The sequence below is a fragment of the Arctopsyche grandis genome, chromosome 4, assembly GCF_051622035.1.
Source record: "Arctopsyche grandis isolate Sample6627 chromosome 4, ASM5162203v2, whole genome shotgun sequence".
Classification (NCBI taxonomy): domain Eukaryota; kingdom Metazoa; phylum Arthropoda; class Insecta; order Trichoptera; family Hydropsychidae; genus Arctopsyche; species Arctopsyche grandis.
Genome location: NC_135358.1, coordinates 22,458,895 through 22,481,323, shown reverse-complemented (window position 1 = coordinate 22,481,323; position 22,429 = coordinate 22,458,895). Strand labels below are relative to the sequence as shown.

Genomic DNA, 22,429 nt, shown 5'->3' with positions numbered 1-22,429 from the left:
GTACATCCATACTAGAAGTAGATTTATCATTATTTTAAACTGTGTCTTACCCCTTATATGGGTATTTTTGGTGCTTAAAAATAGTATTAAAGTTATATTTATTCCTGTAGCATTTAGTGGAGTTGTTGCCATAGAATATTCTCAAATGTTGATTTTGGAATTTTTTCACATTTCATTCGATGTACATATCAAAATATAATATGTGCAGTTTGAATCCATAGATCACATAGTAGATAACATACAGACGTGTATACCGTGATTTCAATTCAGTATTCTAGTTCAACGTGCATTTCTTCAATAACGATTTTTAAATACGTACTACTGTGTTTATGTATTCTTAATATGTACTATTACTAATGAGAGACCACTGACTGAATTTTAATGTGCGTATTGATAGCTGCTGAACAAATGATCTCAAGATTTATCTGTTGAACGTAATGTAAATAGAACATTTCTCTTTAGTGATCGGTTCAACATTTGAGAATATTTTATTACGGTGAACCTCAACTTTAATTTAAATATATATTATAACTTATTTACACAATCCTACACCATAATTGTTAGATCTTAATTTTATTTATTGAAAGAATATTGATGTTTAAAATGATGTGTCAGTCAGTTTTTTATATCTCAATTGAAATAAAAAAATAATACATTTTTAATTTTATGTGCTGTTTCTATTATTTTTCTTCATGCATTGTTTATGTGCAGATTCGTAAGTTTGAAGTATGCGATACTATAGACTTAACATTAAAATATGCTGGCCCGAGTGAAAGTTATTTATCAGAAGAATTGGTTTTTCAGATTTATTAACATTCAAGTTGAGACAATTAAATTGAAATCGCAGATTTTTGTTTGCGATATCTTAACTACAGGTTCTAGGGTAGCGAGTTCCCCTTGTATGTATATACAAACATTTCTATAAAAAATGAAGTATAAGGCGACCAAATTTTTATTACAAGCTGTTTATTCAAAATCAGGACATTTTGTCCAAAAAAATTTCTAAATATGTACTTCAATTATTTTAAATGTTAACGAATATAAGAGAACCGTGGAAACAGATTTTTGAAAATAGATTAAAAAAAAACGGTTTCAATGTGCTCGCACTTTTTTTAATGTTAATTTGGAAAAAAATTATTAATTTTCTCAACAAAAGATTTCAAACATTCGAATGTTCTTAAGTTAATTAACACAAGACTGGGTACTAATTCGGTGATCAGTGTTCACAAAGCGCTCGCCCAAAAGTCACTAAAATCTCCGAAAAGTCCTTTATATTAATGATAACTATCAAACGAGAACTCGAGTACCAAATATTCCGATTCGCTATTTTCATGGCAAAAATTGTCTTTTTTTGGGCGATCACAATATGCGTAATAATCCAATTACCGTTTTAAATGCTATTTTGGTTCGGTGATCATTGGTCACAAAGTGCTCCCCCAAAATTCACTAAAATCTCTATAACGGAACATCTGGCAGCCGAAAAGTCCATCATACTAACAAAATTTCGAGTGCCAAATATTCCGCATTCGCGGTTTTCATAGCAAAAATTGTCTTTATGACCATCGCAATGTGACTAATAATCCAATTACCGGTATTTTTTTAATTTAATGTAGGACGAAAATTGTGGTATTTAGGTCTGAAAGTTTGACAGTTCTAGGTTATGCTAACAATTTGACATGTGTTTGACGTTTGTCGAGTTGATATACGAGCGAGTTTTATCGCAGTGAAAATATGCCTCTTATAATTTTATCTGGTATACCAAGTAGTGGAAAGACTCTTCGTGCTAAAGAACTTACGACACATTTTGAAGAACGTGGAAAAAAGGTTGTTTTAGTCTCGGAAGCGAGCGCTATAGCAGATGCTGGTTTTTCCAAAAATTCATTTTACCAGAATTCGCAACAAGAGAAGCAAGTGCGAGGTGCTTTGAAATCCCAAGTTATTTCATTGCTCAATCATAACGACCTGATCATTCTCGATGCATCAAATTATATCAAAGGTAATTTTGTCAACAATTATTTATACGATCAGGCTGAAAAGCTGGTATAAAATGTTTGACAAATAAAAAAATAAAAAAAATGCATTTTATTTTTAGGTTTTCGATATGAACTGTATTGTGGTTCTAAAGCTTCAAAAACTACTCAGTGTACAATCTTTACTATTATTAATATTGAAGAAGCTTGGAAATTCAATGAAAGTAGAATTAATAATGACCAATCAAAAATAGAAACAACATTAGATAAATTCGCAGTAGATAATTCAGCATACACCAGAGAAACATTTGATGCTTTAGTTTTAAGGTAAGCTAAAAACTATAAATTACGTATAAGTTTTATAATAATTTGACGAAATTTACCTAATATTGAATATAATTTGTTTTAGATTTGAAGAACCCAATTCTCAAACCAGATGGGACAGTCCGTTATTTACTTTACAGCCAAAAGATGAATTTAATTATGATGACTTATTTAAAGTTCTTTATGAAAAAAAACCTCCCCCGCCCAATATGAGCACTCAAAATGTAAATACAATTTAATAGTCGAGCATAATATGATTATATGTATATATATGTATACAATTATTTTATTTTCATTGGTCTTATGTCATTTCAGCAACCACTATCAAGTACGAATTTCCTTTACGAGCTAGACAAAGTGACACAAGATATATCCAAGCAAATTTTAGACAATAAAAAGATTAATCCTCACGCAGACATGCGTTTCCCTTCATACCCCAACTCATACTTGGATGTAAGTAGTGTCCAAGCTATACAGCCAATGCCTTTGAATAAACTCAGACGACAGTTTCTAACATTTGCAAAAATGCAATACTCGAATCTAGATACTGTTAAGATTGGGTCATTGTTTATACAATATTTAAATACTAATTTACAACAATCAGATGATATATAAAATAAATTATTTTTACTGCTATTTTTTATTTTATTCATTTTCACATAATTCGTGGTAAACTGTATAAGATGTAATTTTAACCTAAAAACTACAGGCGTAGTTTAGAAATTTCAGTTTTTCAGTCTCGATGGATCGTTATCAAAAAATGCTAAAATTTTAGCTGTCGGATAATAATAATTAGATATTTCTGCTCTTTTTGGTAACAAAAAATTCTTTGAAAACATTAGGATTTTTTAATGGTCGATTTGAAAACATATATAGGAATTATTAATCAATTTTATACATTGAAGTAGAATGGGTAGAAGCGCTCTCAGCTTCCAAAAATGTTGCTACTAAAACTCCGTGCAGACGGAGATTTCGGCTGTTTTTCTCAGTTGCAGTAGGATCTCTGTAGCAGTAGGATCTCTTTGAAATAGGCTCTACTAGTGAAATTGTGTGGTAGTATTAGTTCGACAAAGTTCGAACATCTGTATGTGCACGTGCTAGATGTTCGGCTAGATGTTCGGACCAGCCTCACTCATTGAAAAACAGTTATTATTACTTTATCTACATTGAAGTAGTATGCATAGAATTGCTCTCAGCCCCTAAAAATGTTGCCACAAAAAATCCGTGTGCCAGGAGATGTCAGCTGTTTTGTCCAGTTGTTGTAAGGGACGATCACTTCCACGAAATTTTTTTCCTCACTCTTTTGTCTCTATTCTGACTTTCCGTCTCTCTCTTCGATGGCTCGCTTTTAAGCGATACTTTTGTTAGGAATGACTATTCTATACATTATACTTCAATGATTGTATACTTAACGCTTATATCATGGTGCTTATAATAAACATATTATTACATTCTATCAATATATGTGAAAAAATTCGACCACTATATTTTGACTGATTTATGTACATGTGGTTTTGTATTGAAATATATAATATTTTTAATTTTTAAATGATTTTTAATCGTTCATAAATTAAGTTCACAATACATACATCTTAGGTATATTCCAATAGCTACTGATCCAGTGATCATTGTATATTTTACACATTGTTTTTCATGTTAGTATTTATAGGATTATCTTATTTTAATGTTAGTGTATACGTTATAGTCTAAGTGTTCACTCAGGTTCGTTCATGAACATACTAGTTTGTTCATACACAAACTATAGTTTTTAGTTTAGTGCGAAAAGTCAAAGCTATCTTAAAATAGATTCCCACCAGGTATCGCATCCTGGAAATCCTGTGGAAACTGCATTACAACGTTGCTATAATTCCCATTTCCACTGATTTTTAAAACATTTCAATTCAGGATACGCTTACATAAAAGGCAGATAATGGAGGATAGAGCAAACGATTGAGAATACTTGAATATATAGTTTGTATATATAGCCTAATAGTTTGTACATGAGCATACTAGTTAATTTGTCAATTTGTTCTTTTGTGTACAATATAACTGGCCAGATTGGTTCGTGTATGAACAAACTAGTACATTTGTCAATTTGTTCTTTTGTGTACAATATAACTGGCCAGATTGGTTCGTGTATGAACAAACTAGTACATTTGTCAATTTGTTCTTTTGTGTACAATATAACTGGCCAGATTGGTTCGTGTATGAACAAACTAGTACATTTGTCAATTTGTTCTTTTGTGTACAATATAACTGGCCAGATTGGTTCGTGTATGAACAAACTAGTACATTTGTCAATTTGTTCTTTTGTGTACAATATAACTGGCCAGATTGGTTCGTGTATGAACAAACTAGTACATTTGTCAATTTGTTCTTTTGTGTACAATATAACTGGCCAGATTGGTTCGTGTATGAACTAACGAGTATGTTCATGAACGAACGAAATGTACATCATAATATGAAAAAAACCTATTTATAATTTCACAGATTACCTAAACACAATCTGCTTTAGGTCATCGACTTTAGTGAGTCTTTAATTAATATTATGTATTAGATGTATTATGAGCATTTATAAGGATTGTAAATAGGTTTTTGAGCTCTTTGTCCTATTATGCTGTAGATTAACATTAGAATAATATAATACTGTGATTACTAACCAAATTAAATTAAATAGTAAAATATAAAATGATCAGTAGATCAGTAGCTATTAAAATAGATATAAGATGGATTGTGAACATAATTTCGTAATAATAAAAAGCATTTAAAAATCAAAATCAATTTATAATTTTAATGAAAGTCCTTCTAATACATTTTATACACATAGCTGGACAGGGAAAGTAGAAAAGTAGGATTAAAAATTAACGTAGATAAGACCAAACTAATGTTCAATAGTTATTGCATGCCTGATAGCATCCCATTATATGATAAACCAGTAGAAGTAGTAAATAATTATTTATATTTAGGTCAAATAATTGACATGTCTGGTAGTAAAGATGAAGAGATAAAGAGACGTATGAAATTAGGATGGAGTGCATTTGGACGGATGAATGCTGTTTTTAAATCAAAAATGCCACTCTGCCTGAAGAAAAAGATCTTTGATCAATGCGTTTTGCCAGTGATGACGTATGGATGTGAAACTTGGACACTGAACACCAAGATGCTACATAAAATCCAATGCACTCAAAGAAGTATGGAGCGCTGTATGCTTGGCATAACGAGGAAAGACAGAAAGCGGAACACGTGGGTGAGAAGTATGACAAGAGTAGTGGACATAGTGGATAGAGTGAAGAGATTGAAATGGCAATGGGCGGGTCACGTAGCTAGGAGGATGGACGAAAGGTGGACAAAAGAAGTGCTTGAATGGTACCCGAGAGAATGCAAAAGGGTAAAAGGAAAACCGCAAGGAAGATGGGTGAACGAAATTAGGAAAATGTGCGGGGTGAGATGGATGAGTGTTGCGCAAAACAGAGACGGGTGGAAGCGTGTTGGAGAGGCTTTCATCCAGCAGTGGATGGCGAGTGGATGTAAATGATGATGATGATGATGATATATTCATATTTTTACTAACTTCTTCTTACTTTCACTTATTTAACACAAGACTTAAAGATCGACGATAATCTAAAATATAGAATATGAATAAAACAATAAATAATTTTGAATCCTTTCGATTTTCTTTGTGTTATTGTGCTGACAAAGATGCAATATTTCATGCATTCGAAATTAAGACACGTACAGGAAGTTGTACGTGATTGCAACGTCAATTTTGCGGCTTATGTATGTACGTTTGATTTTTAAATGCTTTTTATTATTACGAAATTATGTTCACAATACATCTTATATCTATTTTAATAGCTCCTGATCTACTGATCATTTTCTATTTTACAATTTAATTTAATTTGGTTAGTGATCATAGTATTATATTATTCTAATGTTAATCTACAGCATAATAGGAAAAAGAGCTCAAAAACCTATTTACAAAATGTGTATGTACGTAATTTAAATTTAATGCGAAAGTTTCGGAATGCTTGGAACAGTGCGGTTGACAATACAAAAGTAATGGCGACCGAGAATGGCCGTTATGCTAATTACGAATAGGGTCGAAATTTGCTCGTCCTTCTCTGACGAGATAGTTTGGTACCACAACGCGTGGGGCGTGTCGTCGGCTCGGTGAGTGAACCACCGTAGCTGCAGCTGCAACTGCAACTGCAACTGTTTCTGTTGTTTCTGACTCAAATTGCAATTACCCATGCACTATGCACTTCTGCTGATGTTTTGCTATTCTTCTACTGACTGCCAGGTTTGTTATTTGATCAAGTTTTATCACAATCGATCGACAGTTTGTGGTTTGCCGGTTGACGTTTGGTTGCATTGATAGTTCTATTGTGCATGTATCATGTGAATATTTGCGTATGGTAGACTGCAACAAAAGCTTATCGATTGTTTTTATATTGTTGGGATAAATTTAGCCTTAATGTATTGTGCTATAAATAAACAATAGTTCCAGATGCTTTCAAACTTTTCTATTAGTGTTACATTTTTTATGTTTTTCGGACGAATATCATAAAAATAGTGAGGAATTGTTAACCATATAAATAAAAACAAAATAAAGAGGTCTCATTCTTAAATATTAAATTGATAACCTAACCTTACCTGAATAAGAATATAGATCTGAGTTTGCCAAATATTTGGCAGTAAATTTCAGAACTAGGAATTATTAATATTTATACGGCTTCTCATTCTAATGCAATTCATTCTAAAATTTAGAAGTTGCATTTAGATTGTAAGTGCAACTTGCAATCAAATTGTATAGTTGCACAAATTTAATGTATATATGTACAAATTTTTGCAGCACATGCTTTTTTTTTTACTAATGATATTTTTTCTGTATGAAAAACAATTATTTTTCCCTTTTTCTTATTTTTAATTTTTTTAACATTTATAAATTAATTGGTTCTGAAATTTAAAATTTACTATAGGTTTTTCATTTCAAATTGACATTGAAAAGGGGTCAATTTGAAATGAAAAAGGTTTAATTTGAAATGGAAAAGGGTCAATTTGGAATGAAAAACCTGTATAATCTAAATTGTATGAAAATTGTATGGTTCGGTGATTACTAGTCAGATGTGAACCCGTCACAGGACAACCGGTCGCTCTAGATCGGTCACACGTGATCACCCGTCACACTAAAACTGGTCACGAGAAAACTGGTCACACCCTAAAACTGGTCACGAGAAAACTGGTCACACCCTAAATCGGTCAACCAGTCTTCTCGTGACCGATTTTAGGGTTTGACCAGTTTTCTCGTGACCAGTTTTAGTGTGACGGGCGATCTCGTGTGACCGATCTAGAGCGACCGGTTGTCCTGTGACTGGTTCACATATGACTAGTAGTCTGTTTACCAATTGTATTACCTTCCAAATGAAATACTAAAGTAATCATAACCATTTTGATTTTCATATTAAATTACTAATAATATACATATTAAATAGGAACTAAATAGTAGTATCTAATTTTTTGCTGCATATTCTCCACTAATTACTTATGACAAATTATAAGCTTTTAAAAAAACATTATTTTCATTTTCAGGCACCACATGGCACATCATTAAACATACTAATTTAATTAATATAAATTAATAAATTTTTCGAAATTAAAATGTGTTACGTTATAGTAACAGGTCGTGGCATTTTTTGGCTACTTTTGAATTTAGTAGCCACAATGTCAACTTTATTAGCACTACTTACACCTAAATGGGTGATCGGTCCAATGAAGATTAAAAATTTGGAAAACGATACCATTATATATACACCAACTGTCGGCATCTATAATAGGTTTGTGTTTAATTGAGAATTGCTGTAGTAATTTTGTAAATAAAATTCATATATACTTTTGTTTTAGATGTACTTTAATAAACGGTAGAAATCACTGTGGACCATTTTCACTTGAAGGATTTGCCACTGATGATGTTGTTTTTCCAGCTGTGTGGAAGGCGTGTTTCTTCTTCATAGCTCTCGGTTTGTATAATACATCTTAAAATGGATAGATGTCATAATTTTAGGTAGACAATAATCTTCTTTAGCGTTGGGATTTTGACCAGCATGAAGTATCGAAAAGCTGCACACCATCCTTTTCTCGTTTCTTCGGTCTTCGACCAGCTTACACGGCCAATCTCGATAAACTCTTGCACTCAGTCGCTTCACTTTTTTTTCCTGGCATAATACCTAGATCCATTAATTTTTCCATGCCTTCTGGTCCTTTCCGGACAGTATGCCCAAACGCCTTATGAAAACCGAAAAGAGTTTTTACTTGATGCTCAGCTCTTGAAGTATCAAGGCGTTTGTACGATGTTTGGCACACAATATTCTCAATATTCTTCTCCCGCACCAAGTCTCAAGGAAGACAATACATTTTATTTTTGTATCTTAGAGGATTCACGTATCTGCACCATAAAATAATACTGAGAAAACTAGAAATTGGACCAAATGAATTTTTGTCGTTTTTAAAATGCCAGTATTCATATTGATGTCAGATAGGATATGGCATAGACATACATTTTTCCATCTGGATTCTGTATAGACTACATATATAAATATTATATGTATCTTACATTGACAAAGAACTAACATTGATGTGATGGTGAGAGTAAAAAGATTGAAATGGCAATGGACAGTCACGTAGCTAGAAGAATGGACGAAAGAAATGCTCGAAAGGTGCACGACAGAATGTAAAAGGGTATAAGGAAGGCCACAGGGGAGATGGGTGGATGAAATTAGAAAACTATATGGGATGAGATGAATGGGAGTTGCCTAAAACAGAAACGAATGGAATCGTGTTGGAGACGCCTTAATCCAATAGTGGGTGGCGAATGACTGTAAATGATGATATCTTATATAAATATGTACATCTATTAAAATAATCATTAATATGACTCATAAGAAATTTTATCTTAGTCTAGTTCTTTTCTGTCTTCTCAATTTCATATTTCTTTGTTTATTTAATATTAATTTAAAAAAAAGTTCAAACTATAGATTTGCTGTTGAATTTATATATTTATGTGAATATTTTGTAGGTTATAAATCATTTATTAATAGTGTGTATGCTTCAGGTTTAACAATTAACAGTTTAACGTTAATAAGTGGAGTAATGAGCTTCTGTTTTCGGGCCATATGCAGGAAGAGCATATTTTCGCTATCTGGAACGATTCAAGCTTTAGCTGGTAAAATTTTATAATCCATCACAATAATGCTGATTCAATAATATATTTGATACTAATCGTATGGTTTCATTCAGGAGTATGCATAATATCTGGAATGGTTCTATACCCTTGGGGATGGGGCTCACCGAGAGTTCAGAGACTCTGTGGACCCGATGCGTCTCCATTTTCTTTAGGGGACTGTACTGTCGGTATGAATTTTGCATTATTTTTAAATCTTTGAGATTTTTGATGAATTCCTGTTTATATAATAATGTATTTTCAGGCTGGGCTTTTTATTGTGGAGCCGTTGGAGTGATTTTAACATTTATATCCGGAACGTTTTCGATAGTCGCTGAAAAGGCAGTATCTTCTGAAAAAGTTCAGCAACACATTCGTAAAGGAAAAACGCTTATTTGCTTACCTTGAATCTTTTCAAGCATATTCATATCCATATTACATACTCATAGATAATAAATATTTTATATGTATGTACACAGTCCCATGACTAAATTTTTATATTGAATATGCTATTATTGACGAAAATCAAAATGTTTGATATTTTAATATTATCATGACTGTTACCATTTTATTACAATTTTTGTATGATGTAAGAATATTTATTTTTTAAAATATGCTCAAATTTTTTTATATGGAAATAACAAAATTCTGGTCGTATTGCATTTATTTTTCCAAAGACTAATTATTTAGATTTATTTTATTTTAATATATTATTTATGTGTGCGTTTTTGTGTGTATATTTTGTTCTGAATATGTATTCCTGTTTTATACATAATGTATTAAATATATTATTATTATTATGTATGTGTGCCTCAATGCTACATAATAGCCATTAGAATTTTTTATACCGGCATTGTTATTATTAATTCAAATACATATCTTTTGGTACTGTTTATGAGATTAATATGTATGTATAAGTGCTATATGACTTATGATAATTAAAAGAAATTATTTTTATATAAGAATATTTCTTATATATGTTTGTATTTCATGTAACTTTATCAAAATTGCATTGGCTATTTATTGTAATTAATATTGGGTGTGACTTGAGTAATTTCTACAATACTATACTATTCCACTAATAAACTACCTCTACTACAATTTGTATTAACTGTAATATACAATCAATATATATTATCCATACCTTTTACTAACAAATATTATGCATTTGCTCCGATTTTTTGAGCAAATATTATATACTCAAGTAGTTTTAAAAATTATATTATGAATTATTCATAATTTTATATTATACATAGATACAGATATTTTATACAATATTTTGTGTGTACTTTAATTATAATAGATATTGTCAATTATCTTATGATCAATAATGATCCTTTTATATCGATTTTTTATCTAATAAATATAATATGTATCTGATATATTATTTTTTTATTTTAATGTAATGAAATTGATTGTATCGATAAAATCTTTATTATATTATGAACATATTTTTCAGTGCGTTTTTTTGTGATAAAAATGGTTTAATCCAATAATAAAATTTTATTGATAATTCATCAATTATTGAAAAAACACTGCATATCTCATGGTATATACATATTTTGTCTAGTTAAATCGAAGGTGTTTGAATGAATGACAGCTTAATTGAATGGGAGTAATGACTTTTCCTCTACAAAAAACGCACTGAAAATAATGTATTAATTCTTATCAAAGAAAATTAAGCAATCTATATTCTAGATTATCAACATTTATTTGCATTCAATAATTACCTGTGTGTCCTTATCAGTGTGGTTATTATATAAGCACATCAATCAAATATCCAGAGATATTATTAAATATGGTATTCAGAGTATAAAGATATGCTTGCAAGTCGACATGTCATATCGATGTTGATAATGCAACATTTCCATTTATATTATACAAGTTACTTATTTAATTTTAGTTAAATAAATTAAATGAAATATTTCAATGCATTCAATGTTTTATTTAATAGTTCTTTACAAGATAATTTAATGTTAATTTTTATAATTACGTACAATGAATGTAGTCGATATTCATCGTCCAGCCATTTCGATGAATATTTAACATTCACAGTTTAACAATAATAAAGTCTAACTTAGAATATCCTTTAATTTAACTGTATTGTTATTAATAGATAATAATAAATATAATAACCAAATTATTCATCGTTTTTAAAATCGATTAAATCTTTCACTATTAGTTGAAAAGTAACGATTGAATAAAATGTTTATTAAAAAATAAATACATACTAGTATCTGATGAAAAGTTTTTCTCAAAATAAAACTTATGGGACATTTAAAAAAATAATACAATTATTATTATAGTAAAACTTTTAATAACACATACAGATTTATGTTAATAACAATGATATGCATTTTAAATTTAATTATTGTTTTGCATATTATGTATTTCTGTTTTACATAATTATGTTAATTCTTAATTGAAATATTTAAATAAAATACTAGATTTGACTAGATTTGGACTAGAAACCACTAAATTTATGCTGTCTTAAGTAACTTTATAATAAATAAAGTAAAAATATATATATCCGTTTCAAATTTTTTTGACAACTTTATAATAAAAGAAAATATGGTTTGTATTGTATGTATATGAAACTAATAAAATAGAAAAATATATAGATCAATCATTTAATACAATAATTCATAATTACTGATTTGTAATTTTATACATACATACATACATACATGACTTTGATGATAGTATTTTATCATTTGAGAATTGTTCTTTGCTTTCTGTTTAAAGATTAAAATATTTTAGATCAATATATAAAGCATTAAAATATTCTAATGAAACGAACTTTTCATATCAAATATTTATATACAAATAAATGGAGTAGTGTAACGATTCAACTTGAGCCAAAACTTGCACATAATTCTAATACATCCGATTCTGTAACATGAAGTAGTTCCTCCAGATAGCCGGAATTTCATAAGATCTCTTGCCAAACCTATTGATACAAACAAATTATCTTTCAAGAAAAATTCAACCACATTATACATAAAATACAAGTCAACATCTACATATATGTCTTCTTACCTTCCCCCCGTTTTGGGTCGATAGTATTCTTTCAGCTTATTGACATATTCCATGAACTCATCCACATTATCAAATGATGACGGCCTAGCAGGCCTAGACATGTCGGATTCTAGTGGGGCAGCCATCGCAAGAGTTACCACTGCACACCAAACCACAACAATGGTTAACGCTATCGACGTCTTGCACCACATCTCTCCTCTTTGTTTTGATTGCTGTATGTTAATCAATACTGAAATCGACACCACACACAATTAATTTAAATTTCTGAAAATATTCATCATCGATAATCCGTTTATTGTACACATTCATATGTTATTTCATTAACATTGTCGGGATGATATCATAGGATTTGTTTTACATGAATGGGATTAATGTTATCGCTGGTGTTGATCATGCCAGTCCGTCACTTTAAGTTAATAGTGCTAAAAGCATCGTAAATGGCGATTAATCCAGTTGGAAACATTATCACATATGGTAATCACAAAAAAAAGATAAATAATCAGTGGAAATAAATGAAAACGAGTGTCAAGTGTTGTTTGAAGGTGAGTGGTGACAAGCTCTGATTTGATAAATTAATAAAATAAATTGCTCATTGGTTATTCAAATGTTAAAAGGAGATGTTTTTACAAATGGATGGAATACAAATTTGGGCACTTCATATTGATTATCGACATATCTGTAATCAAGTTTTGCCACCGATTCTAATTTATCTTATCGCAAACTAAATGTCGTTTCTGTCGGCTCTTTGACATACTAATTATCCGTTGAGTTGTTCCTAATTATAGGCAAACGGTATTATATCAATCAATATATATATATATATATATATATATATATATATATATATATATATATATATATATATATATATATATAAATATATAATATATTGATATCATACATATAATATATTATACCTTTCATTCAACTAAAATCTCATTCATTTTGTTAAATCAATATTTTATAATATTAAATTTCAGATTGAACCTTCACTTATAGTTGAATACAGTAATATTTATGTATATTAAGTAGAAGATATATAGTGTTTAGATTATACATACATACATAAAGTAACCACAGAGAGTTGATGCTTTCAAAGATATCAGGTAAATATGTATTTATTACGCAAACAAGAAATATTTAGTGTTAAAATCTATATAAATAGTTTGATCAAATATAAAATAAGACATTTACGAATGTAATTTAATAATTATAATTATAAGGCATATTGTATTCGGAACTGTTCAATTAGAAGTATGAAAATTTTTGCATTATTAAAATTAAGAATATAATTTTATTAATTTTTAAAGATTTCATATAATACACGTATTTTGTATGTATTTTACTATCACTAGGGTATTTTAATTGAATTTTATTAAAATTACTGAATTTAAATTTTGAGAATAACATACATATATCACAATTTTAAAGGGGAGTAAAATCGATAGCTCCTTTTTTTTGCCAGCATTTTTCATTAGGCGATGATTTTCAAAGGCTATTCAGAGATGAAAGAAAAATTTTAATTAAAATCCACTGTTATTAGTATTCGAATCTTTATATAATATTTCAATTTATATATGTACATATATACATACATACATATATATTTTGGAAATATTGTTTTAGGATACTTAAATGAAATTTTATATTTGAAACTGAATTATTCAGACAAATAAATATATATTTTTTCTTTTATTATTACACAATTTGAATCATATGTGTACATATATACATACATTGTATGTACGAGTTATTAGCTTTTTATTTTTGAAATTTATAATAATCATTCAAATTTTTTTTACGAATAATAATAAATAATTAAAAAATCATTATATCCTAAATGTAGTATTATATCAAAGAAGATAATAAAATGCAGAAAAAATCGCATTTCAGTCCTACATAGTCGTTTTTGAAATTTAAAAGTTTTAGCGTGGGAGGGTCAGCTAAGATAATGTAGCCATAAGTTTTCAGCATTACTGAAATATAATTAAACAAAGTTTAGTTCAAAACTTTAACATGCTGAAATTAATAATCTGAGAGAGTGGCAAACCGCCGACTTTCGTGGAGTATGCAGTTAAGATTAAGACCAGCACGATGAAATATTAAAAAGTTTTAAATTTCATGGTACATGAACCCTTCGCTAATTTTAGAAAAAGCTTTAATTTTGTTACAATAGCATTTGTTATGCCGAAGTGTGGTGCTTATTAGCATTTGGTGTTGACGTTCAAAAACTTTTGAAAACAATTTAAATATAAATTTAATTTAAAAAAATAAGAAATTTATTGTTAATATAATTGATTGCAGACATTCTAATATAGGATTACGATGTTTATTTTATTTAAGTATCTATTTTCAAACCAATTTACTTATATTATACTTGTATGATTAATCGCGAAAAAATGCAAAGGAACCGTTTTTTAATTAAAATTAACTTTGTCTTATTTATTATCAAATTACTGAAGAGTTTTATGCAAAGCTCTAGCGCGCCAATATATTGCCGAATTATTCCAAAGGGAAACTTTTGAAAAATTTGTATTATCTATAAAATTATCATAACTCACATATTATTTTATAATATGCATAGTGTATTTATGTACATCGATTATTTGAATCTTGTGAGTATTAATCGTATAATTTTCAATTAAACTGATCAAATTAAGAATTTCTCATTTTTGGATTGAATTCCGAGTAAAGTGCTATTTTTTGCTAAAATAACCAACTGTACAAAATTGGGAAGATATAACTCTTACTTCAATGTTATTCATCTTGTATTAAATTACACAATTTAAAATTTTCATCCGTTCGAACGAAATAGCTAAAATTTTCCGAGGAAAAACACGACGGTAAAATTATAATTTTCCTGCATAGAAAATGCTCGTGAATATTATATGAACCTTCACTGAAAACGGTGAGTGCGTTGAAAGCCTATTTTTATAGTAAATTTAGTTTATGTCAATCTTTAAAGGCTATTTGCAATTCTCGTTAAAGTTGCCAAAAAGAGGTAAATTTCAAGCTATTAAATATTTATAAATTAAAAAGATAGGTATTCCGAAAACCTCTTTAGTACATATGTACACATAGTGCAGTTAAATTGGGTCAACTCGTTGACCATTTATGGGGCTATAATATTACGAATAACTGGATGTGTGCCTACACGGACTCATAAACGTAAAAGATCGTTTTATTTATATTTACTAAGCTAAAATCATAAATGTAATTTATGGTCATTTAATATAAGTATAAATAAACAATATATAAAGTTTTGTTTAGTACACAATATGTATATATATAATATGTAGAATCACAATTATATTTGAGAGAAGGTGAGAATATATATACAATTCGATTTCAATTGATTTGTAATAAATATATATTATGTTAAAGGTACATGCAGTACAATATTTGGCAGTAAAATCGATTCCTTTTTTTATAAATACGATGGGGTTGATGTTGTCAAGTCGTGCATGCCTAATAAACCCTTCACATCGTTAAAACTTGTCACAATTGAAACGTATCGATGAATATTTTCGAGCTCTGTAAATTTCGCATCTAGAAATAAACTTTTCCTATGTCACCCATTTGTGAATCGTCAGAAATAGGCTTAATTTGAGCCGTTACAAGTTTTATAAACTGTCGTTCATTGTGTTACTTATTGACATTGGACTAAGCGTATGTGTGTATAAAAGTATCCAGGTCCGTACAGACAGTTTTTAGAACTAGCCTGTTAAAGTGTCGAAAGTTTCCTCGTAATGACTAAAACAAACAACAATAACAACTCTATTACACCGAATGGACATGTGCAAAAAGACGATAAAACATACTTATGTATGCATAGATGCTTACGTTATAAAAATCGTTGTTAAGAGGGCTGGACAGCAGCGCCTTGTCCATACAAACGTACTATACTTCTCCCTACCTCAATTATGGCACTAGAGAAATTATTTTTTAATATGCTATGGATATCCACCATTGGGGTGCATCTATTGTTTTCTTTTTTTGATTAATTATTTTTTATAGGAGTTAGGAGCCGCCAAACATCTATAAAATCGCCTCTTTTTTACACCCACGAAAAGAGTCTAGCATGCTTATTTAACGGTCGATTTTAAAAAAAATACGCCGATAGATGCACAGAAAATATCTTTCTCATACCGATGATGATTTTTTTTTTTAAATTGGTCCATTTTTGGAGGAGAAAATAGTAGAATACGAAACCTCGATTTTGTCAATTTAAAACACGTTTTATCTGGTCGAAACGCAACTGTCGCATTCACTCAATATATATATCGAAGAAAGGAACGGTAACAAAATTAAGGTTTCGGGTGTACAGCCCTCTTACGACGGCTGTGAAACCTTAATTTTGGTGTCGTTCCTTTCTTCGATATACATATATATATTGTGTGAATGCGACAGTATATATCAATATATCAATATATATATATATATATATATATATATATATATATATATATATATATATATATATATATATCATCATCATCATCATTTACAGCCATTCGCCATCCACTGCTGGATGAAGGCCTCTCCAACACGCTTCCACTCGTCTCTGTTTTGCGCAACACTCATCCATCTCATTCCGCACATTTTCCTAATTTCGTTCACCCATCTTCCTTGCGGTCTTCCTTTTACTCTTTTGCCTTCTCTCGGGTACCATTCAAGCACTTCTTTTGTCCACCTTTCGTCCATCCTCCTAGCTACGTGACCCGCCCATTGCCATTTCAATCTCTTCACTCTATCCACTATGTCCACTACCCTTGTCATATTTCTCACCCACGTGTTCCGCTTCCTGTCTTTCCTCGTTATGCCAAGCATACAGCGTTCCATACTTCTTTGAGTGCATTGGATTTTATTTTGCATCTTGGCGTTCAGTGTCCAAGTTTCACATCCATACGTCATCACTGGCAAAACGCATTGATCAAAGATCCTTTTCTTCAGGCAGAGTGGCATTTTTGATTTAAAAACAGCATTCATCCATCCAAATGCACTCCACCCTAATTTCATACGTCTCTTTATCTCTTCATTTTTACTACCAGACATGTCAATTATTTGACCTAAATATAAATAATTATTTACTACTTCTACTGGTTTATCATCTAAGGGGATGCTATCAGGCATGCAATAACTATTGAACATTAGTTTAGTCTTATCTACGTTAATTTTTAATCCTACTTTTCTACTTTCCCTGTCCAGCTGTGTTAGTCTGATAAGTAGGTCAGCTGAATCACGAGCTACTAAAACTATATCGTCTGCGAACCGAAGGTGACTCAAAAAGCGACCATTGATGCTTACTCCGGCTGTATCCCAATCCAATTTCCTGAAAACTCCCTCAAGCACCGCATTGAATAACTTGGGCGAGATTGTATCTCCTTGTCTTACTCCTTTTCCTATGCTAAATCTATCTGTACCTGAAAAAATTTTAACCGAAGCTGTGGCATTCTTATATATTGCAGCTAACAGTCCCACATAGGTTTCCGGCACTCCCTGTGTTTTTAGAGCGTTAAGTACTGCATTATGACTAACTGTATCGAAGGCTTTCTCATAATCGACGAAACCTAGGCACAATGGCCGTTGATATTCGTTGGCGCGCTCGATTAGTTCGCCAACTACTTGGAGGTGGTCCATTGTGCTGAAATTTGCCCTAAACCCTGCCTGCTCTACAGGTTGGTTCTCGTCGAGGATATTCTTCAGCCTTTCTGTAATAACCTTCGTGAAGAGCTTGTAGACCGCTGAAAGTAGACTAATGGGTCGGTAGTTCTTGATATCGCTATATATATATATATATATATATATATATATATATATATATATATATATATATATATATTGAGTGAATGCGACAGTTGCGCTTCGACCAGATAATACGTATTTTAAATCGTCAAAATCGAGGTTTCGTATTCTCCAATTTTCTCCTCCGAAACTGGACCAATTTTTAAAAAAATTCATCATCGGTATGAGAAAGATATTTTCTATGCAACTGTGTGCGTATTTTTTAAAAATCGACCGTTAAATAAGCACGCTGGACTCTTTTCGTGGGTGTAAAAATGAGGCGATTTTATAGATATTTGGCGGCTCCTAGCTCCTATAAAAAAATAACTAATCAAAAAAATAAAAGCACAGATGCATGCCAATGGTGGATATCCATAGCATATTAAAAAATAATTTCTCTAGTGCCATAATTGAAGAAATAAAATAAAACTATTCAAATAAGTCGGGTAAAAGCACTAATAACATTATAAAATATGAGTTTTTAAATGAAAGTATGACGCCGATGATATTATAATTAAGTATATCATCATCATCGACAGTCTTTCAACATTCACTACGAGATGAAGGCGTTTGCAATCCCCATACATTCTTTCATATCATGCTCAGCCATCGTCTACTATTTTCCACATCATCGTCAACTCATACGCAACCTCCATTATTTCCTTTACACATTCTCGGTTGTCATTCGAGTATTTTTTATCAATATTTCATGTCATACATGTGTCACTTGCTACTCGAGTATGTATTTATATTCATTCCTATAATTCACTAACATATTTTTCACCTACATTTGGGTTTCTTCTTGTTATTTCTAGGATTCATCTTTCCATGTATCATTTTTACTTTATCTAGTTACATTTTTACTTTATCTAAGTTTTGTGATCATGCGAAAATTCGAACTCGGGATTTCTTAATTCAATGCCCAATTGTTATATTAATATAAATATAATACACACATATAAGCATGCTATCTCAATTAGGCAATTTCAAGTGTGAAATCGGGTTACAATGGGGTGGCAAAAACAAGTAGTAATCGAATTGTTTTTGCGATTCCGACTTGGAAACTTTATATCGGACCCTAAATCAGGGGTAGTCAAGCTAGAAATAGATAATTACTGTCGGTTTGCGAATGGGACCGCTCATTTGAATCTAATTGAGGGCGCGTTTGTGACCATTGTCGGGGAATTCAAATTAATTTTAACATATTTTTTCCATTACTTATATTTGGGTATGTGTGAAAAAACAATTCTGTCCGATTTTAATTTATGACTACGAATTCAAAAATAAATAGCAATTCTATAAATATGATATGAACAGTGAGAAAGTGCTGTTCGGTGTCCCGCAAAAAGACATTTCCGTCGTAGGATAATATTTATGCGCAAACAGAATTAAATCGTCGATTCGCAAACATCAATTTAATTTTATAAATAAACCACTTTATCAAAAATCATATTAATATAAAATGAACATATCGACAAAATAAATAATACGCACGTATGTACATATGTAGATAGATAAAATCTAATTCTGATAAAAATTAATACTTTTAATCGTATTTTGATAATATTTTTTTTAAATATATTCATTGTCCATAATATAATACTCATGTATTAGATTATCTATTAATCAAAGCAATTAATAATCGTTTAAACCTTTTTGTGATAAAAGGGGTCTTGAATTAATATAGTATGATTTATATCTATTTACGTACCTATCTACATACATATGTATGTGATAAATCAACTTCTTCGGCCATTAATATAACCCGCGTAATCAAATTATGAAAATCGATAGATTTGTCCTATTTCAAGAAACATTTAAACGTCCACAAATTAAATGAATAATATTCAATTTGCAGCTAGGTATTATAGAATTAAATATTTCCCAATTTAATCACTAAATTTTTTTTAGTGAATATGAAAAGGACAATTAAATTACTGAAGTTATAAATATGAGCTTTATAACTTCAGTAAACATAAAAAATTATTTGCATTTGCTCTATTTTCATTATTTTTACTTTTCAATTACATATTTATTTAAAATATTATATTATACTTGGGAGAGGCGGCATAGTCGATGTACCAAAGGGTATCGAAAATTACAATGCAATAAATAAAACATACATATATGTATGTATGTAGGAAAATATGTAAAATACCAAGAAAGAAAAATAAAATACTAAAACGCATTTTGAAACAATAATAGTAAAGAGAAAGAAAATAGCAAGAAGAACTAAAATAACCCATTTATTTTTGGGAAATCATATTTATTTTTAAAAAAGGTTTACGTTACTAGAACTCACTAACTCATTACTGTAGAGGTAGGATAGCCAAGGTGCCGCTCATTGTTCCATTGTTGTAAATCCTTTATAAAAAAGGTTCGGCAAACCTTTATCAATGCATTTACAACATTTGAACAATACGCGGCACCTTCTGGGTCCGGGATTTACAGTCATTAGTAGTCACCGGACCCAGAAGGTGCCGCGTATTGTTCAAAGGTTGTAAATGCATTGTTAAAGGTTTTCCAAACCTTTTATACAAAGAATTTACAACAATGGAACAATGGAAAGCACTGTGACTATCCGGTGTCTACTCATTAGTATCATTTTTAATTTTAAATACCTTTTTTAATAAAAATTAAATTTCATTGTAAAAAATAAGATTTCATAATTTGATTATAATTAAAAAAAAAATACAAAACTACGTACGTATGTAGTTGTATTGTATGTATGTATTCACATAATATGTAGTAATCATATTAAAAAAATCTATTATATTATATAATAAACTACATTACATATAATAGTATTATATTCAATGTATGTAGTTTACTACATAAGTAAAGCATCGACTGTATATAATGCGATTCAATCAATAGTCAAAATTAATGTGAATATTATAAATATTGAAACAACACATCACAGAGTTTAAAAACACACAAAAACAATATCAGTATTTTCAAGTGTCAGAATTCACACTTAAAAAATTGTCAAAAATGAAATTCCATAATAATTATGGAATAATTCGAAAACCAAAAAATATTATTATATGAATGTACACATAATTGGAGTAAATATTTGGGTAATAGTGGTTACCTTTGGCACATCCGCCGTAGTGAATGATTTGAGAGTGCAGAGAGGTGCAGGGACGGCACAAGGGGGCGGCACGGCACGGGCCTGAGTGCGTCTACGGGCCGCGCGCCAGCCCTTATAACTCTCACTAACACCGACACACCACACACACACACACACACCACAAACACCCACACAGATAACTTTATTAACAATCGTTGACGTCGACATACGGGCGGGCACGCACAACCTAACTTTTTTCTCTATAAAAATCACACCTCTGAAAGGAACATTTCAAATTCACGCTCTTTACATGTAAAAGTACATACATACATACATATGTACATATTTGCAAAATTACAAGTCTCTTTGCGCGTGAACGAGAGATCCATATATGTATGTATATTCAAAGTACATATATACATACATACTGTTGTGTGAAAATGTTGAAAAATATGCACAGATAAGTTTTCCAAGAAAAATTTGGATCTACCAATTCGACACCAAATTCTGTGTATGTTCTTACAATTTTATTGACACTGTTTTCCCACCCACAAAAAGTACGAAGTAGGTAACAAAATTGAATTTCGGATTGTTCTTTCTCTTTTTTTATGATTGTATATTCGATATTCTGGAATATGATTCAATGATAGAATAAGCACCTTTTTTCTATATGACAAACATTTTTATTCTATGCATACTTATAAGAATTGTAAATAGGTTTTTGATTTTTTTATGCTGTACATTAACATTAGAATAATATAATACTATGATTACTAGAGGTAGGACCGGAAGCGTGCCGTTTATTGTTCAATCGTTGGGCTATAAATGATTGCAAAATTTCGGCCGTTGTGTGTGAATTTCGGCCGTTCTGGAATATGATTCAATGATAGAATAAGCACCTTTTTTCTATATGACAAACATTTTTATTCTATGCATACTTATAAGAATTATAAATAGGTTTTTGATTTTTTTATGCTGTACATTAACATTAGAATAATATAATACTATGATTACTAGAGGTAG

The 22,429-nt window shown here is 30.3% G+C and overlaps 3 protein-coding genes across 4 annotated transcripts; 2 read left to right on the top strand and 1 right to left on the bottom strand.

Moving 5' to 3' along the window:
- Nucleotides 1–714: 714 nt before the first annotated feature.
- On the top strand, nt 715–5,060 carry LOC143910877 (protein KTI12 homolog). The gene is made up of 5 exons (XM_077429490.1): nt 715–1,996; nt 2,093–2,297; nt 2,380–2,518; nt 2,610–3,890; nt 5,002–5,060. Exons 1-4 carry the CDS (start codon nt 1,732–1,734, stop codon nt 2,907–2,909), a joined length of 909 nt encoding a protein of 302 aa, XP_077285616.1. The 5' UTR covers nt 715–1,731; the 3' UTR covers nt 2,910–3,890; nt 5,002–5,060.
- Nucleotides 5,061–6,426: 1,366 nt separating this feature from the next.
- On the top strand, nt 6,427–10,890 carry LOC143910878 (LHFPL tetraspan subfamily member 2a protein). 2 transcript variants are annotated; one of them, XM_077429491.1, is made up of 6 exons: nt 6,427–6,464; nt 7,884–8,128; nt 8,196–8,311; nt 9,403–9,513; nt 9,588–9,701; nt 9,776–9,979. In XM_077429491.1, exons 2-6 carry the CDS (start codon nt 7,953–7,955, stop codon nt 9,916–9,918), a joined length of 660 nt encoding a protein of 219 aa, XP_077285617.1. In that variant the 5' UTR covers nt 6,427–6,464; nt 7,884–7,952; the 3' UTR covers nt 9,919–9,979. The 2 variants fall into 2 exon arrangements, with proteins under 2 accessions (XP_077285617.1, XP_077285618.1); XM_077429492.1 differs by having other exon boundaries at nt 6,434–6,594; nt 9,776–10,890.
- On the bottom strand, nt 10,468–21,510 carry LOC143910880 (uncharacterized). Its single transcript, XM_077429496.1, has 3 exons — nt 21,428–21,510; nt 12,550–12,778; nt 10,468–12,460 (listed from the first exon to the last, which is right to left on the bottom strand). The coding sequence occupies exons 2-3, from the start codon at nt 12,738–12,740 to the stop codon at nt 12,388–12,390; spliced, it is 264 nt and encodes an 87-aa protein (XP_077285622.1). The 5' UTR covers nt 12,741–12,778; nt 21,428–21,510; the 3' UTR covers nt 10,468–12,387.
- Nucleotides 21,511–22,429: the final 919 nt, after the last annotated feature.

What these genes read in the sequence shown, in the direction of transcription:
- LOC143910877 (XM_077429490.1), top strand. Translation starts at nt 1,732, where the DNA reads ATGCCTCTTATAATTTTATCTGGTATACCAAGTAGTGGAAAGACTCTT. An exon ending in TTTGATGCTTTAGTTTTAAG is followed by an intron (nt 2,298 to 2,379) that starts GTAAGCTAAAAA and finishes AATTTGTTTTAG; the next exon opens with ATTTGAAGAACCCAATTCTC. An exon ending in CCAATATGAGCACTCAAAAT is followed by an intron (nt 2,519 to 2,609) that starts GTAAATACAATT and finishes ATGTCATTTCAG; the next exon opens with CAACCACTATCAAGTACGAA.
- LOC143910878 (XM_077429492.1), top strand. Translation starts at nt 7,953, where the DNA reads ATGTGTTACGTTATAGTAACAGGTCGTGGCATTTTTTGGCTACTTTTG. An exon ending in ACTGTCGGCATCTATAATAG is followed by an intron (nt 8,129 to 8,195) that starts GTTTGTGTTTAA and finishes CTTTTGTTTTAG; the next exon opens with ATGTACTTTAATAAACGGTA. An exon ending in TTTCTTCTTCATAGCTCTCG is followed by an intron (nt 8,312 to 9,402) that starts GTTTGTATAATA and finishes TGTATGCTTCAG; the next exon opens with GTTTAACAATTAACAGTTTA.
- LOC143910880 (XM_077429496.1), bottom strand. Translation starts at nt 12,740, where the DNA reads ATGTGGTGCAAGACGTCGATAGCGTTAACCATTGTTGTGGTTTGGTGT. An exon ending in CGACCCAAAACGGGGGGAAG is followed by an intron (nt 12,461 to 12,549) that starts GTAAGAAGACAT and finishes TTGTATCAATAG; the next exon opens with GTTTGGCAAGAGATCTTATG.